This window comes from Bos indicus, chromosome 12, assembly GCF_029378745.1.
Source record: "Bos indicus isolate NIAB-ARS_2022 breed Sahiwal x Tharparkar chromosome 12, NIAB-ARS_B.indTharparkar_mat_pri_1.0, whole genome shotgun sequence".
Lineage (NCBI taxonomy): Eukaryota > Metazoa > Chordata > Mammalia > Artiodactyla > Bovidae > Bos > Bos indicus.
The window spans coordinates 50,471,216-50,489,826 of record NC_091771.1 but is presented as its reverse complement, the minus strand read 5'-3'; the positions used below and the strand labels follow the sequence as shown (position 1 = coordinate 50,489,826).

Genomic DNA, 18,611 nt, shown 5'->3' with positions numbered 1-18,611 from the left:
CACAAAAAACATAAAAAAGTAACTTGAAGGATTAAAAAGATGCATGAAGAACAAAGAATAATTGAAATAACAGTAACGTATAGAGGTGGCGCCAATGATAAAGAACCTGCCTGCCAATGCAGGAGATGCAAGAGACACGAGTTCTACCCCTGGGTTGGGAAGATTCCTTGGAGTAGGAAATAGCAACCACTGCAGTATCCTTGGCTGGACAACTCCATGCACAGAGGAGCCTGGAGAGCTACAGTCTACAGGGTCACAAAGAGTCAGGCATAACAGAGCATGTACTGGCCCCTGCCCCACTCCCACTTACTGTATAGAGACTTGAAAAAACAGTTTATATGAAAAGACGCTTAATGCAAGTAATCTACATAACCTACTCTCTGATCTGAAACTAGAAGCTGAACAGAAAACAGTAGTGAGAACAGAACACAGGGCTGTGTCTTCAACAGCACAATTAATATAGAATTCTCTTTCTTAAACTTAAAAGGTCTCAGGCAAGTTGATTAGCCTTAGATTTATACTGTAAGTTCACTGACAGGAAAGAATCAGAAGCAAACAAGTGCTAAAACGTACAGAGTCCCTGGAAAGAAAAAGATGAGAGTATCATCAAGAAACAGAATTTAGGGAATTCCCCGTGGTCCAGTGGCTGGGACTCTGCACTTTCACTGCTGAGAGCCTGGGTTCAATCCCTGGATGGGGAACTGGGATCCCACGAGCTGAGTGGCACAGCCCAAAATAAAAGGTAAAACAAACAAACAAAAACAGAACTTATTGCTTGTAAGGCATTTGTTCATTCTAACTTCAAGCCCTTATAAACGAAAGGATTTTTATCACAGCTTAAGAACACTACAGAAGGGACTTAATAAAGACTCAAATTTGAAAATCAAAGGTCAGAATACACAGCAAGTTATCTAAATGCATTGTGGGATTCACACCCACAGGCATCCATGTGCTCGGGTACACACACATATCTGTAAAAATTAGCCATTCTAGGAAACAACAAAAGATATCAATTAATCATCTAATTTTTAACTATATACAGATGTGCGTGTACGTGTGCACACTCACTCACTTGCATCTGACTCTTTGTGACCCCATGGACTGTAGCCCACCAGGTTCCTCTGTCCATGGAATTCTCCAGGCAGGAATACTGAAGTAGCCATTCCCTTCTCCAGGGGATCTTCCCGACCCAAGGATCAAACCTGTGTCTCCTGCATCTCCTGCATTGGCAGGCAGATTCTTTACCACTGTTTCAGAAGAATAAGAACAAGGACACTTATCATCTGTCGAGTACCTACATATCTTTGTTTCCTTTTTTTCCTAAATCTTATGCCACCTTGCAATCCTCATTTTATAGTAGTGAGAACTTAGCCCTAGGGATGCTACGCATCCTGTCCGTGGTCACACATTTTATCTGGACCTGCCACGTATGAGGTATGCCTGGGCAGTATTATCCCAAACTCTGCCCCTCTCGTCACTACAGCACGCTACTCGCAACAAAGGAACAAATCCAACATGCGCAAATGTACACCTTCATGGCAGCAGTGTGCATCTCTAAAAGTTGAAAAAAGCTTTATTTCTTTTCCTACCATCTGTTTCTGATTAATATCACTTCTTAGAGTCACTAAATCAAAACTATTAAGATATATTTATTCTAAATACTATAAACAAAGTATCTTCACCAAATTAATATTAGCTCAAAACCCGAGGGAGAAGAGAGATACTTTCCCTGTTTAGGAAAGAGGAAATAAATTCAGAAGAAGATTAAAATGCCTTCCAGATGATCTCCAGCACATCAAGGGCACAGACCTCTAAAAGACAGCTGTGTACTTCAACTTTAGTACTTTATGGGGAGACCATGATGATGCCTTCAGACCTGCTATCCTAGAGTGTACACCCTTAAGTGTGAATGGTTTGTACCTCTGGTATACGTAAGCTGGGGGTAGGGAACAATTTTGTTAACACAAATGAAGAAAATATAGATTTCCCGGATAGCTCTTCCTACCTCTGCTTCCAGGCATGCCTACCCCCATAACAAGACTTCCCGGAAAGATTTCCTGAAGCTTCACTTGGCTCCCACACTAACACGCCGAAGCTCTATTTTCAACAAGTGAGAGACTTCTCTTGCCAAATTCAACAGCCTTGTTCCATTTTCTCTTCCCTTGATCACTTCTTTTAGTCCTGAACCTTGCTGCTAATTCTCTTCTTTCTATCTTTCATGGAACCAACACTTCCCTTAGGATGCCTAACACACTCCTGGTTTTCTGCCCAGCATTTTGACCACAACCTCTCTTTCCTCTTCCTTTCCTCTGAGCAGAAGACATTTACTGCCGGGATACATACCTTGATCTTCTAGGTGATATGGTCATTCCCTGCTTCTGGTCCCATTCTGTCCCCTGGGTTCCAAATGATGTTGGAACCCAGGGGACAGAAATTATATTAAATTCTATGGCATTTATATTCCAAAATGTTAATTCTTTATCCACACTTTGGGCTTGACATTCTCACTAGCTTCAAATAAGCACTTTCCATGCTAAGTAGACTACAAGCTTCACTGTCCTGACAACAGAACAATCCAATGGGACCTTGCCCATGCCAGAGCCACTGTTGCTGCTGCTGCTAAGTCGCTTCAGTCGTGTCTGACTCTGTGCGACCCCATAGACGGCGGCCCACCAGGCTCCCCCATCCGTGGGATTCTCCAGGCAAGAACACTGGAGTGGGTTGCCATTTCCTTCTCCAATGCATGACAGTGAAAAGTGAAAGTGAAGTCGCTCGGTCGTGTCCGACTCTTCACGACCCCATGGACTGTAGCCAACCAGGGTCCTCTGTCCATGGGATTCTCCAGGCAAGAGTACTGGAGTGGGGTGCCACTGCCTTCTCCAGAGCCACTGCAGCCCAACTTAACTCCCCTGTACACCATGTTCGACCCATCATCTCTCTGGCCCAACTCAAGGACCTTCTCTAAGAGCTTCCAAATTGTTCTCCCATTTCCCCCAAAGATATGCTATACAACATGCAGGCATTTATCCCCATGCCGCCCTGGAACTGTCTCTTACCTGCCAGGAGGAGCTCCAAGAAGTACCACTAAAGTCAGTGCCCCTGTACCCCGCTTCCTCAATACATACAGGCGCATGCATATACACTGTCTCTAAGTCCGTTTCATCTCAACACACGAAATTATTCAACAGTACCTATTCACGTCTTAGTGTTAATTCACACTACATGTATATTAAGTTTGAGCATTTTCTTATGCTTTTTGTGAAATAAGAAACGCACGAGACGGAGGCAGACGTACAGAACGTACAACAGCATGCACATGCCATAGTATTACGTCCAACTACAAAAGAGGGAGAGAAACAGAGGAAGATCAATGAAACAGTTAGGTTTTTCTGTTAGAAAAATCTAACTTCAAACACTGGTTCTATCAGTCCCAGAAGTGCTGGGAAAGAAACTTAACTTCTTTGAGCCACTCTTTTCTCATCTGAAAAAAAAAAATTATTATATTTAACAGCTGGTCACCAGACTTGTGGTGGTGATCACTTTGTAGTATATACAAAGGTCGAATTATCATGCTATCAACTTGAAACAATTATCAAAATCATATTTATAAAATAAAGCACTATCACTGAATTCACATGACAGCTAGGAGGAATAATTTTTTTAAGTGCATTAAGAGAAAGTCAGTTTGTATCCAACAGACAGAACGTTTCAGCTTCCCTTTTGCCCTCATGTCCGAATGCAGTTCTTTGGAAGCCTGCACTCCCCAGCTTCATGTGCCATTGCAGAGTGAGTCCTAAAAAACTGGTATTAAGTGCAGCACCTGGGAAATATGAAGCAGACTGACGTTTGAAACTGGGCTGAAAGGAGAAGTGTTCTCATTCTCAAATTTGTAATTATTTTCTCCTGTTTCCAAACAAAGTGAAGCTATTTTCAGCCTGTCTCCAGTTAGTTCCTGCAGACGGTCCATGCCCAAGCGAGAGGACACCAGTCAGGGAGTTGTAAGACTTTTTCATGACCAATACCCATAGTTTCATGATGATGCACTGTCCCCAGGGCAGGATACTCAGCTGAGGCGGCTCATGTGACAATTTTCTAGGATGTTTATTACCTTATGATACTTGCTCCCCTTTGGGCATCTTTACAATTGGTTGAGCAAACTAAATTTCTCATGGTTGAAACCTGCATTTTAAAAACATGCTTTGAACCTGCTCAATCCAGAGCTGAACTTAAAAAATGAAAAACAAAACCAAAAAAAAAAAATCTTAATATAATAAAATCAACCTGTATTATTGAGTGAAGAACTGCCAGAAAGCCAGTTATATCAGTTAGAAAACATCACACATAAAGAATTAAGACACTTGTTCATTCATCCATTTATTTTTCCATTTATTGACTGCCTTCTAAATAAAATACTCATTCTTATAGGAGTAAGTCAAGTCGAAAATATACATCATATAACAGCAAGTGATGACAAGTGCTATGAAGTACAAGAGTATGGAGTCACAAGTGTGATTACTGTATAGAGAGGGAGACGAGGAGGAGGTGGTGTCATTTAAACTGAGATTTAGGTGAGGGAAATATACTCATGCAGAAGGAACAGCAATGCAAATGTCCTATAATAAAAAACCTCTGCACATTTGAGGAACAGCAGGAAAGCCAGGATGATTGGAGCATGGCAAGCAGATGGAGAGAGGGAGCAGAGATGAGATAGGCAAAAAGGAAATAGGTCTTGTGGGGAAATAGGTCTTGTGGGGCCCTGAAAAACGTGGGTTAAAAATTCAGATTTTGTTCTCAACATAACGGTATCCACTATGGAGGGCAGAGAGGGAAGAGCTGAATAAAAAATTCTCTGGTTCACATTTTTCAGGAGGAACCTGGCTGTAACTTTGGAAAAAGCAGGCAATGAGGGGCAGATTCTGGGTGTATTTGAGGATATGAGCCACTTGGATTTCTTGTCAGCCTGAATGTGGGATGTGATCAAAATGAGCATCAACAATGACTCTGAAGTTGGGAACCTGAGCAAGCGGGTGACCAGTGGTGTCGTTTACTAAAATGGGAAACATTAGAGGAATGAGAAGGTAGTAGTTGGGAGGAGAAACTGAGAATTTTGTTTTGAACCAAGTGTGACGTGCCAATATATTTGACCTACAACTGGAAATCTTGAGTGTGTGTGTGTGTGTGTGTGTGTGTGTGTGTGTGTGTGTATACACATACATGTATGAGGTGGGTCTTAGAAACAATGTCAGGGTCAAGAATATATATGTGGAGGCTATCAGCACACAGAAGGTGTACAAAGCTATGGATCCAATAACGCCTGCAAGGGAGAGGTTGTAGACAAAGAAGAGGTGACACGGAAAGATGAATGAACCCCAGGAGTCTGATATTTACTCGACGAATTAGTCTACAAAGGAAAACCAGAAATATCAAGTAAAATGGGAGAAAAACCCAGAGGGCAATTGCAAAAAATGTTGCAAGAAGCAAGGTGTGGTCAACTTTGTCTGATGCTACTGGTAGATGGACGATATTTTTACAGGCAACAGGGTAAAATTCCAAGTTAATCAAAAAACAGCACTCAAGAAGTAAAGGCAAAAATGTTTATTTTCTCCTTCCTCAGGTAGAATGAGAGACTTTAAAACAAAGAAGAATTCCAGAATCAAACTTTGTTACAAGGTTAGTAACAACTGCCCTTCCCTTCAATATTATGAAATGGTGTTATAATAAAATAAATCAGGTATTCCCTTCCCAGCTCAGACACCTAAGTCAAATTTAAATCTAGTCAAAAATGTGGAATCTTTTATCATGGTCTGTGCTTCAGTCCTTACAAGTCTAAAACATTAACTAGAAAGTGCCCTCATCAAAGGGCTTCCTAAGTAGCTCAGTGGGTCAAGAATCTGCCTGCAATGCAGCAGACACAAGAGACACAGATTTGATCCTTGGATCAGAAAGAGCCCCTGGAGGAGGGCACAGCAACCCACTAAGTATTCTTGCCTGAAGAATCCCATGAACAGAGGAGCCTGGTGGGCTACCATCCCTGGAAGCACAGAGTCAGACACAAATGAAGCAACTGAGCACACACACATGCTCATCAGAAACCGTGACATACATCTCAAAGCACTATATAGTCACAGTCTGAACAATTTTTGCTATACCATGGGCTACTTAAAATCAGGTATAATAAAAGAAAAAATTGAGACTCTTGTAAGTTGTTTAGAGAAGAAGCTAGTTAGGTATCATTTATCTCCTACACTAACTTAAAGTATAGCTTCATGTCATGATGTAAAAATCTTCCCCTTTTTAACACTTTAAAGGGCTTATGAAGCACCTATATACACCAGAGGGCCTCCCTGGTGGCTCAGGGGTAAAGAATCTGCCTGCCAACAAAAGAGACACAGGTTCAATCCCTGGTCCAGGAAGATCCCTTGGAGAAGGAAATGGCAACCCACTCCAGTGTTCTTGTCTGGAAATCCCATGGACAGAGAAGCCTGGTGGGCTATAGTTTATGGGATTGCAAGAGTTGGACACGACTGAACAACACATAACATACACCAGAACATACAAATCTAAAGTCTGCAATTACTTGAGTGTCTATCAGCAATGTTGTGGCTTAAATAATATTCGATCATGCGTTTTCCAGGCACTAACATCACGAGACAGAACCTGTTGCGTGTGCAGGACTTGTCAGAAACAGAAAGCAGCTAATTGCACAGCTGTAGATGGAATGAAGACCGACAGCCCATTGCCTTCCTGATTTCTAAATCCTTCACCACGATTTACTGACCAGTGGCCTCGTGAACAATATGGTATACTGATTAAGAGTCAGACTGCCTGGTTTCAAATCCCCAACCACCATTTACTAGTTCTAGTGTTTCCTTGAGCAAATTATTTTACCTTTCATCCTTCTTTCTCCTCATCTGAAAACACACACACACCTTTGGGAAATAACAGTCCTTCATTCTAAGACCATGTAAGTATAATGCTCTAGCCACGTGTCTTTCACGTGATTAAAAAATAAAATAGTGGTTGCTTCAATGGTCAGTCACTCACCTACTCTTGTAAAACCCTCACTAGGAGGCAAGCCACCATTCAATTCAGTCCATTCTGGTGTAAGACTGCTCTTTATTTATAGAAGGTCTTCAAAATGCTTGAGCTGAAAGTCTCACTGTGCCCACTTAGTAATCACCAGTTCTGCCCTCTGTGTGCGTGCTCAGTCGTGTCCGACTCTTTGCAACCCCATGGCCTGTGGCCCACCAGGCTCCTCCGTCCAGTGGATTTTCTGGGCAAAAATACTGGAGAGGGTTGCCATTTCCTACTCCAAGGGATCTTCCCAACCCAGGGATTGAACTCACGCCTCTTGTGTCTCCTTCAATGGCAGGCGGATTCTTTACCATTGCACCACCTGGCCCTCTGAGCCCAGGGAAAACTTTCCTAATCTCTCTCCTTAAGACAATCCTCCATGTACTTAGAGACAGATGTGATGTCTATGGCTGTGCACCACCATCTAAATGCACATAAGCACCAAATTGAGCATCTTGTACTCAGGAATTAGAACCAGGTTTTGAGAAGTCAATTGGGGAGGATTTTACACTTTCTGAAAAAGCTGTTTATGGGGCCGTGTGGCAATTCATCTGTAAGTGGCAGAGTGAGTGTGCTCACCTCTGTTTCAAAGCTGTGCAGAGATGACAGCTATTATCCTTACTAAGGGCTTTGGGTACATCGAGAGTGTTTTTAAAGAAACATACCCAACAATTACCTTCAGCGACTGTAAACACGGGTACACATAATTTATCATTTCCTTCAGCTCAAATACATTACTGACAGTTGACAGGTTTAAGGAGATCTCCAGACATCAATTAAATCAGTCAACCCTTTGACTGGATGCAAAATTTCATTTGTTCAACAAGCACATGAGAGCTTTCTATCCGGGAGTGGAGGCCATGGGAACGATACAGGAAATTCAGTCTGCAGACAGTAACAGATGAAATAGTTAACCTACACTCTACTTTCTCTGAACTAAAACAGTCTAACTAAAAGGTAATTGTGTTGATGTTGCTTGGTTTTTCTTAACTAACATTCTCAAAACAGTGCTTTTCTAAAACTCACATGCTGTTGAGAAGTGATTTTTTTTACCTTTTTATTTTGTATTGGAGTACAGCCGATTAACAATGTTGTGACAGTTTCAAGTGGACATCAAAGGGACTCAGCCATACATATACACGTATCCTTTCTCCCCTAGACGCCCCTCCCATCCAGGCTGCCACATGAGAAGAGATTTTAAAAGGAAGGAGGCAGTAAAAGGAGTCAATTAGTCTCAAGAGAAACCCTTGACCACCCGAAACACCCTTGGCATCCAGAGAGAGTGAGCGGGCGAGGGCTGCCCCGATGGGTTGAATGAATCGCATACTCCCTGCCACACACTCCGGACATTACTCCTCTCTCAGCCTCAGAGAAGCTTTAAGATTTTCTGTGCTTTGCAAATGGCTGAAGCAACATCAAGGTGCCCTGCCTCCTCATAATGACCGACTGTTCCATTTTTCCTCTCGTAACTGGAGATGAGGTGGAGAACTCGACAGGTCTATCTCCAAACAACCAAAAGCAACGTGGGACCATCAGGAGATACTTCCTCGATGGCCCTACCATGCCCATGACTCTAGAGACTCACCTCAGGAGCCCAGGGGCCCTATGCACCTCTGGTGACCGCCTTTAGGGAAGACCAAACCCTCCTTGTTTCAGCTTCACCCTTCCTCACTGGAAGAAACCCAATGAGTTATCTGTTAGATGGGGCTTCCCTAGCAGCTCAGACAGTAAAAAAATCTGTCTGCAGTGCAGGTGACCAGGGTTCGATCCCTGGGTCAGGAAGATTCCCTGGAGAAGGGAATGGCAACCCACTCCAGTATTCTTGCCTGGAGAATTCCATGGACAGAGGAGCCTGGTGGGCTACAGTTTACAGGGTCACAAGATTCAGACACAACTGAGTGGCTAACGACTTCACTTTTTCATTACTGGTTAGATAAATATCATTAGTGATCTGAGAAAAAGTAGAACATACATTTTTCATCTATTTACTTAGATGGAAAATGCAAATGACAATTTCAATTCTGGTTAGAATAATGAGAGGTTGGGACCCCCTACCCCTGCTCATGGCTGCAAATTAGCACTAAGCTTTCAGAGGGTAACCTGGTGATGTGTGAAAGAGAAAGTGTTAGTTGCGTTCAGTCGTGTCCGTCTCTCTGCGACCCTGTGGACTATAGGCCACCAGGCTCCTCTGTCCATGGGATTTTCCAGGCAAGAATACTGGAGTGGACTGCCATTCCCTTCTCCAAGGGATCTTCCTGACCCAGGGATTAAACCCAGGGCTCCCACATTATCAAGAATCAAAAAATCATTCATTGCCTTTGGCCCAGTGAGTTCATTTCTCTAGCTGGCTCAAGAGCACTCTTTTTATGAAAGGTGCAAGTTCCTGGTATTTTTCCCCACTTTAAGAAAAGGTCCATTTCTAGTTTTCACTATACCAGTACCTTGAAAGGAATCAGGATGACTGACACTGCTAGAATCCTCCCAGTTCCTCAGGAAATACCTTGTCGTATGTGTTTCCACTTTTCGGAGTCAAGCGATTCTAACAGCATCTCAACCCTGGTTCCCGGTTTGTGTGAATCAGTTCCTTCCCAAGAGAATTTTGTGAACGCCCTCATCTCTTACCAACCCTCTTGCCCTAAGACTCCTCCTTATTTGCTAAATAAAGGTATGTGTTCAAGAAACAGTAAAATGCTGCAGAAGTGAAAGTGAAATCTCTCAGTCATGTCCGACTCTTTGCGACCCCATGGACTGTAGCCTACCAGGCTCCTCTGTCCATGGGATTTTCCAGGCAATAGTACTGGAGTGGGGTGCCATTTCCTTCTCCAGGGGATGTTCCCAACCCAGGGATCAAACCTGGGTCTCCCACATTGTAGACACACGCTTTACTGTCTGAGCCACCACGGAAGACTAAAATGCTGCATAAAGAATTAAAAAAAAAAATTGACATGAAGACACCTCTTGGCTGCTCACAACTGCCCTGAGCATTCTATGATGCTAGAAATCAGAAGAGTGGAACGATAAAGACTGATGTGCCCTCTGCAAGGAAACCTTCCTGAGCTATAAAAATACTTGATAACATTATTAGGTTGCTGGGCATGGACCTTTACGTTTGAGGTAAACTGCAACTCTGGGCTTCCCAGGTGGCGCTAGTGGTAAAGAGACTGCCAGCCAATGCAGAAGACTTTGGAGGAGGGCACGGCAACCCACTCCAGTATTCTTGCCTGGAGAATTCCATGGACAGAGGAGCCTGGCGGGCTACATTCACAGGGTTGAAGAGTCAGACACGACTGAGTGACTAACACACACATGCACAGCCCAGCAAATACCTGGTACAAAGTAGGCACATCAAGGGCATTTTTGGATAACAAAATGACTGAATGTAAGTCCCAGGAGGGAAACCATTAACTAGAAGGCAGGAGTAGAGTGACCTCACTCAGGAACAGGGTTGGGGCAGAAAAGGAAATACTGAGCGAACAGGCAAGCACACACTGGCACCCAGAGGAAGGCACATCGTGTAACTGTTCCCAACCGACTGCCAAAGTGAAGAGCTCAGCTTCAGACACTGGGAGAAGGGAAGAATCCCAGTCCTTCAGTTCAGCTCAGTTCAGTTGCTCAGTTGTGTCCAACTCTTTGCAACTCCAGACTGCAGCACGCCAGGCTTCCCTGTCCATCACCAACTCCCAGAGCTTGCTCAAACTCATGTCCATTGAATTAATGATGCCATCCAACTATCTCATCCTCTGTCATCTCCTTCTCCTCCTGCCTTCAATATTTCCCAGCATCAGGGTCTTTTCCAATGAGCCAGTTCTTTGCATCAGGTGGCCAAAGTATTGGAGCTTCAGCATCAGTCCTTCCAATGAATATTCAGGGTTGATTTCCTTTAGAATTGACTGGTTTGATCTCTTTGCAGTCCAAGGGACTCTCAAAAGTCTTCTCCAACACTACGGTTCAAAAGCATCGCTTCTTTGGCACTCCGCTTTCTTTATGGTCCAACTCTCACATCCATACAGGGTACTGGAAAAACCATAGCTTTGACTAGATGGACCTTTGTTGACAAAGTCATATGCTATCTAGGTTGGTCATAGCTTTTCTTCCAAGGAGCAAGCGTCTTTTAATTTTATGGCTGCAATCACCATCTGCAGTGATTTTGGAGCCCAAGAAAAGAAAGTCTGTCACAGTTTCCATTGTTTCCCCATCTATTTGCAGTAAAGTGATGGGACCAGATGCACGATCTCCATTTTTTGAATGTTGGGTTTTAAGCCACCTTCTTCACTCTCCTCTTTCACATTCATCAGGAGGCTCTTTAGTTCTTCTTTACTTTATGCCATAAGGGTGGTGTCATCTGCATATCTGAAGTTATTGATATTTCTCCCAGCAATCTTGATTCCAGCTTCTGCTTCATCCAGCCCTGCATTTCACAAGATGTACTCTGCACAGAAGTTAAACAAGCAGGGTGACAATATACAGCCTTGACGTACTCCTTTCCCAATTTGGAACCAGTGTGTTGTTCCATGTCCAGTTCTAACTGTGGTTTCTTGACCTGCATACAGATTTCTCAGGAGGCAGGTAAAGTGGTCTGGTATTCCCATGTCTTTAAGAATTTTCCACAGTTTGTTGTGATCCACACAGTCAAAGGCTTTGGCATAGTCGATAAAGTCTGGTCCATAGGTTTTGTTAAAGCCACAGCCTTGGGAATTCCCTGGCAGTCCAGTGGTTAAGATTCTGCACTTCCAAGGCAGGGGGCACAGGTTCAATCCCTGGTCAGGGAACTAAGACCCCACATGCCATGCAAAGTGGCAAAAAAAGAAAAGAAAAAAATTTTTAAAGCCACAGCCCCTAAGACTGTACTTTCTCTCAACAAACATGCGGCACTGAGCCAAATCCTCAGGATAAAATGTTGTTCCTGCCTTCAGTTAGCACCTAGTCTAACATGGAAAAATGGACATAATTATACCACAGAGTGCAGAAAGAGAGGTCTACACAAGCAATAGAGACGAGGAAGAACCGAGTCGGGTAGAGGCTTAGTAGCCCAGAAAAGGCCTCACACAAAGGTCAACCAGAGACCCCAAGTGTGGGAGATTAAAGAGGTGTACTGACTATGGAGAACAGTGTGGAAATTCCTTAAAAAACTGGAAATAGAACTGCCTTATGATCCAGCAATCCCAATGCTGGGCATACACACTGAGGAAACCAGAATTGAAAGAGACACATGTACCCCAATGTTCATCGCAGCACTGTTTATAATAGCCAGGACATGGAAGCAACCTAGATGTCCATCAGCAGATGAATGGATAAGAAAGCTGTGGTACATATACACAATGGAGTATTACTCAGCCATTAAAAAGAATACATTTGAATCAGTTCTAACAAGATGGATGAAACTGGAACCCATTATACAGAGTGACGTAAGCCAGAAAGAAAAACACCAATACAGTATACTAACGCGTATATATGGAATTTAGAAAGATGGTAACAATAACCCTGTATAAGAGACAGCAAAAGAGACACTGATGTATAGAACAGTCTTCTGGACTCTGTGGGAGAGGGAGAGGGTGGGAAGATTTGGGAGAATGGCATTGAAACATGTATAATATCATGTATGAAACGAGTCGCCAGTCCAGGTTCGATGCACGATACTGGATGCTTTGGGCTGGTGCACTGGGACGACCCAGAGGGATGGTATGGGGAGGGAGGAGGGTTCAGGTTGGGAAACACATGTATACCTGTGGCGGATTCATTTCGATATTTGGCAAAACCAATACAGTATTGTAAAGTTTAAAAATAAAATAAAATTAAAAAAAGAATAAAGAGGTGTACTGAGTACTCCAATCACAACAGTCTGAAGGTTAGAAATCAGCACCCTGAGCATGGGGAAACACAAGCAAGGATTAGGGAACACTTTTAATGGGCTTCCCTATTGGCTCAGATGGTAAAGAATCTGCCTACAATGCAGGAGACCCACGTTCAATCCCTGGGCCAGTAAAATCCCCTGGAGAAGGAAATGGCTACCCACTTCAGTATTCTTGCCTGGGATATCCCATGGAGAGAGGAGCCTGGGGGCTATGGGCCATGGGGTCACAAAGAGTCAGACATGACTGAGCAACTAACACACAACCTCTGTACAGTCAGCACCTCATCCAGCTGGCATCATCACCACTGGAGGCTCAAAGAAGAAAACCGAGGCCTACAGGATTTGAGAAGCTAGCCACGACTTAAAGATTTAATTTCAAAATGGTGCTTTTTTTCTCTTTTTTCCATTGAGATTTAATTGACATACAGCTTTGTATGGGTGAAAGGTGGATCCCCGAACAATTTGACATATATTGTGAGATGAATACCACCGTAAGCTTATTCAACATCCATCTCTTCAAATAGTTACAGAAAACCTTTTCCTTGTGATAAAAACATGAAGATTTACTCTCTTAGCAACTTTCAAATATGCTATACTGCAATGTTAATTATAGTTATCCTGAATTGGATGATAGTGGTCAAAAGGTATAAACTTCTAGTTGTAAGGTAAATAAGTTCTGGGGATAAATGCATAAATCTGTGCTCTTAATCTCTATGCTATCTGGCAGTTATGTAAATAACAACACACAAAATGAGCAAAAACAAAGACATAAAGCCACAGACCAGACTGTAAAGGGCTGTGGAAGCTACATTTCACAGCTTAATGTATATGCGGACTTTAAAACCTTTTCATGCCTCCACAGAAAACAAAAATCAAAATCAATTTATGTTCTGAAAAACTAATTCCAGTTTCAACAGCTACACTAAGAACTGCTTTCTAACATTTAAAATTTTAAACAAATCTTTATCATCAGTCTTTTCAAGTTTAATATCTGTCCATTGAAACCATATATTATTACCAGAAATGCTTCTATGAATTCAGTTAAGATTTTCAAATGCATGTTTACAACACTTTCCATCCATCTGAAAAGCAACAGTACAAATCATGAGAACCTTTGTTTTGTCTGCAGACAACACCACTAAGCACCGAGGACTCAAGGGCACTCAGCAAATCCTTTCACACCAGACCACAGGTGGGAAACCACCAATAGAAGGGAAACAGCTTACAGAGAAAAAGAGGGCCATCACTTAGGCGGATTATGTAACTATCAGTGGGAGACCCACAGAGTGGAATTCTTTAAAAATTTAGCACTAAATGCACACTAAAGTGATGACCAGCACACGATCCCTAAAGGACAGAAATGGGCAGGTGGAGAAACAGACCAGCTGGAAGTAACTGGGGAAGGATTCATATTCTGGTGCCAGGCACGACAATGAGCTCAACTGGCATCTCTTTGGTCCTTCTACAGGGTGACAGTGATACTGAAAATATCAAACCCAGAGATAACAGGGCTGGCAGGGGAGCAGGTAGGTGTGGAATTAAACTAGCCTGTTCTGCTCCAGTCATAAAAATTACTGCTGTGTTTAAACCTCAACCTAGATAGGAACATGAAAGTCACAGACTGGAAATGGGTAACCAACCAATGCTGTGAGCAATAATGTTCAGTTTTCAATCTCATTGGCATTTTGTCTGTTTATTACAGGTTTTTAATGCTCCCCCCAAAAAGAAAGACGGGGCAACTATTTGGTACAGAAAATTAAAAGGTGCTGCAGAAAAGGACTAAAATTAGAGGGTCTGGAGTGCGTTTTCTGCCACTTCCTCTCCCACTCCATGACCGTGCTAGACTCAAGCTTCCCCTTTGCCATCACCTCCAAACCACTGGCTTCCAATGACTGTTTAATCATAAACTAGCTCGCTACATTATTAATATTCCAAACTGCATTTTCAACCAGATAATAATCCAATATCATGATGTTGAATTATCTTAGAAGGTTATGTTCCTACATTTGTTTTTATTTCAAATATGAAACTAAACAGAAGTTAAGTATATATACACTTTTAAACAGCAAAGAACAATTTGAAATAGTCATAAAATGACAATAACTGTCAGAATAACAAGCACTAGTCCTCACCTTACCCTTTCTCCTCTTCCTCCCAAAACAAAAAATGATTTTAATTTTGGTTGCAGGAGTAATACATTAGTTATTTAGAATCGCTGATGGAGCATGGAAATGGCAAGGACATACCAGCATGGACTCTGGTTATCTTTCAAAGATTTACAAGGTTATTGGAGTCTTTTGACCTTGGGCTAGTCAGAGCTGCAGCTGAAAATAAAGGTAGCTGATTAGGTCATATTACATACAATACATATAATATGTATATTATAGTATTGTTGTTGCTGTTTAGTCGCTAAGTCATGTCTGACATTTCTGCTTCTACTCTGCTTCTGACTCTTCTGTCTACTTCCCATGGACTGTAGTCCGCCAGGCTCCTCTGTCCATGGGATTTCCCAAGCAAGAATACTGGAGTGGGTTGCCATTTCCTTCTCCAGAGGATTGAACCCGTGTCTCCTGCACCAGCAACAGATTCTTTACCACTGAGCCACCAGGGAAGCCCACTGTATGATAGCATATAATATATCAAGGATATATTTATTTGTGTTTAATATGTATATATACATAAATGCCTATATATGACAAAATTTACATAATACATATGTTCATACATGTGCATTATGTATATATACATAAACATGCATACATATGAATGAAACATTTATGCTTCAGTGTATGTAAAGTATAACATAATGGAGCAAGAATATTAGTCAGCAGGAGAAAGATTTATACTATAATAGTCCATGCTTTCCAAAATACTTTATATACTTTGCAATCAATATTTTATTTTCAAATTAGGGGTTCTCAGAGTTAAGATATTTTATGGCAATGAGACAGTCATTCATCCTGCTTCTTTTGGCAAGAGCAATATTTTAAAATATGTGCCCTGGTTGTAATGACAAAGCTAAGAAGAAGGATACATTCGGACACTAACTGAAGAAATAACGTACACCTAGCAGCGAACACCAAGCTGTCACTTTAATGTCCCAAGTTTACCAAAAGTATAGGTGAATATGTCAATTATTCACATATCATCAGTGAATGTACTGCCTTGCTCCCTGGGGCACGAGAAAAAGAAGTCAATTTTAATTTCCTAAGAGTTAACCACATTCATATTATAAGGCAAAGCCTTTAGAAACATTCAGTTTTCTGATAATGAGGAACAAAACACTTTACCAAGTTACCAAATCATTGCTGACAAACACTTTTGGGGGAGTGGGGTGGGGGTTGGGGAGATGAGCACATTCACCATGTACATGAGATACCTTTATCACAACACATCACAAACCCAAAGTTTATCACAAATTTCTCACAGAAATCTTATCCAATTACAAGCAAGTTATCACCAAAACAGAGATTTCAAACTCTGTATACTAAAAAAGGAAAGGATGTGAGATCACCAATAATCACAGGTAAGCAAACACTGAACTTGCAGGTGTAACCTCCACATTGGAGCCCTGTCTGGCCAAAAATGTATCCCATATTTCTTCCCTTCTCCCTCTCTACATCCCTAACACTCAAACAAGGGCAAGTTTTACTTCTAAAATTATGCAGTACACATACTGCTAATGGAAAACTACCTTTGAAAGGCTTGACTTGTCAAGTTTATGAATGGGGGAAGTTATTTCTCTTAACTACATAGCTGGAATTTTTCCACTCTCATTTCAATTCAGAATACAGTGTTTATTCTTCTCCCAACCTCCCCATGCCCTCGCCTCACACCTTTAGGTCACCTTCAAACCAGCTCAGAGTTTCAGTACAAAATGATGGCAAAGCTAATTTCTTAGACGCCCTCCACCGACTGGCTAGGTGGTAGTGAGACATTCAATTTCCTTTAGTGTGAAAACCATAACATTTAAAGCTTATTCTTTTTTCCCCCACATACATTTAATTCTTTAAGAAGAAATAAATTAAGGTACTGTTTGCTATGGAATTCTTGAATATGCTGTCTTTCCCATGGAAAAATCTTTAATCCTAATTTGAATATTTAAATACGTTGAATAGCCCAGCACCTGGCTTCAATAACCCCTAAATGAATGCCAAGCTGGTAAAGACAACACTTCTCTAACAAGCAGTGGTTCCTGATTTACATCTGCTCGGAAAACTTCCTCAGCATCATTATAAAAGTCATCTTTGACATCCAAAAAGATAACGGGCTAGAAGTCCTGGTGTTAACATTTCACAGACAGAAGTAACCCTAAGGCGCTGATCCTGGATATTCCAGGAGACCGTCTCCTTTTAAAGGCCAAGACTGGAGTGGAAGATCTCCTTGAGGCATAGCTGGGTAAATAACCACCCTTGAGTGAGTGATTTCAGGAGATCTTAGTCTTGTCAATGCCGGCTTAGGAAAGCCCACGCGCCCTAACTTACACAACCTGGGCTCCGGAAACTACCTCGGAGAAAGCATCGCTCCAGGGGCGCCACAGGTGTCTTAGGGTCCTCCATCCGCCCTCTCATCCGACACACAGTACTGCCCAAGCTGGTGTATTTCAGGCGTTTGCATTTCTAGCCATCGCCGGAAAAAGGCACCCGAGGACCCTGAGCCGTCTCCGCCCTGCAGAGACATCCCCGGAGTCCTGCCGCGGACGTGGGATGGTCCCCAGGGATGCGCGGTCCCCAAACCCCGCGGGGCCGTGGCAGAGGCGCTCCGGGAAAACTCAGGGAAACAGTTGTGGGGAGGGCAGCGATAAGCTTCGCTGGACGTTAAATGATAAGAGACACGGAACTCGGAAAGTCCCCCGAACTACGGCGCGAACCAGCCTGACGCGCCGCGCCCGCGAAAGTCCGGGGAGACGGCTGAAAGTCCAGTGGCAAGAACGGCCAACTCGTGCGGAAAGGAGAGGAGAAAAGGCACTCACCTCCACCCATCGCTGGGCCTCGGCGAACGCCAGGGCGCAATCGGCCTCCGCCTCCTCCATCCCTTCCAGAACTAGAGGGGGAGAGAGGTGGTGGGTGCGCAGAAAGGCGGCAGTGCCGCGCACGACGGGTCAGATGCCCCGGCCTCTCTCCGGCTGCAAGACTCCGGGGCACGTTGTCTTTTTCCCTTTGTTGCGAAGTTGTTGAAACTTCGGCAAAGTTTCGAACCACAAGAACTTGAAGACGTGGCTTTCTCCAAACTCCCGAAAACGCCGCGGGGACCGGACTGAACGCGGGAGGCGGGGAGGGCGACCGGAGGAGGCGCGCCGCACCAGACCCGAGGGCTGTTTCGACTTCAAAAGTCGCAGCGAGGCCGCCGCCCTCCCGGCATGCCCCGCCCCCGCCCACCCCCAGGCCGCCCAGTCGCCGCTTCCGTACCCCCTCCGCTCCCCCACCCCCACGGCGCCCCGGGGCTCCCGGCCGCAGCCGCCTTTGTGGTCGGACAGTCTGGGCTAGGGGATGCCACCGTCCTCCCAGAGGCCGTGGCCCGGGCCACGCTCTCGCTCCCGCGCCGCCCGCCGGACCGCGGGCCCCCATTCTCTCCCCGGAGGGGAGGCGCCCCCGCGCCCGCATCCTGTCCGCATCCTTCTCGCCTCCGCCCGCCTGGCCGCCTTCCCTCTCCCCGGGCCCCGGGAAGCGGCGCCCCTACAGCTCGC

At 43.7% G+C, this 18,611-nt stretch overlaps 1 protein-coding gene across 12 annotated transcripts in view; it reads right to left on the bottom strand.

Moving 5' to 3' along the window:
* Positions 1-18,228, bottom strand: part of LMO7 (LIM domain 7) — a 219,234-nt gene extending 201,006 nt beyond the window's left edge. For 4 of the 12 annotated variants that reach the window (XM_019971574.2, XM_019971572.2, XM_070800350.1 and 1 more), the window contains exon 1: positions 17,898-18,226. In XM_019971574.2, the coding sequence (XP_019827133.2) occupies positions 17,898-17,957 (60 nt within the window). In that variant the 5' untranslated portion in view covers positions 17,958-18,226. Of the gene's footprint in view, positions 1-17,897 lie in introns of all 12 variants that reach the window. The other 8 variants (XM_019971567.2, XM_019971571.2, XM_070800351.1 and 5 more) reach the window with 6 other exon arrangements.
* Between the last annotated feature and the right edge of the window lie 383 nt (positions 18,229-18,611).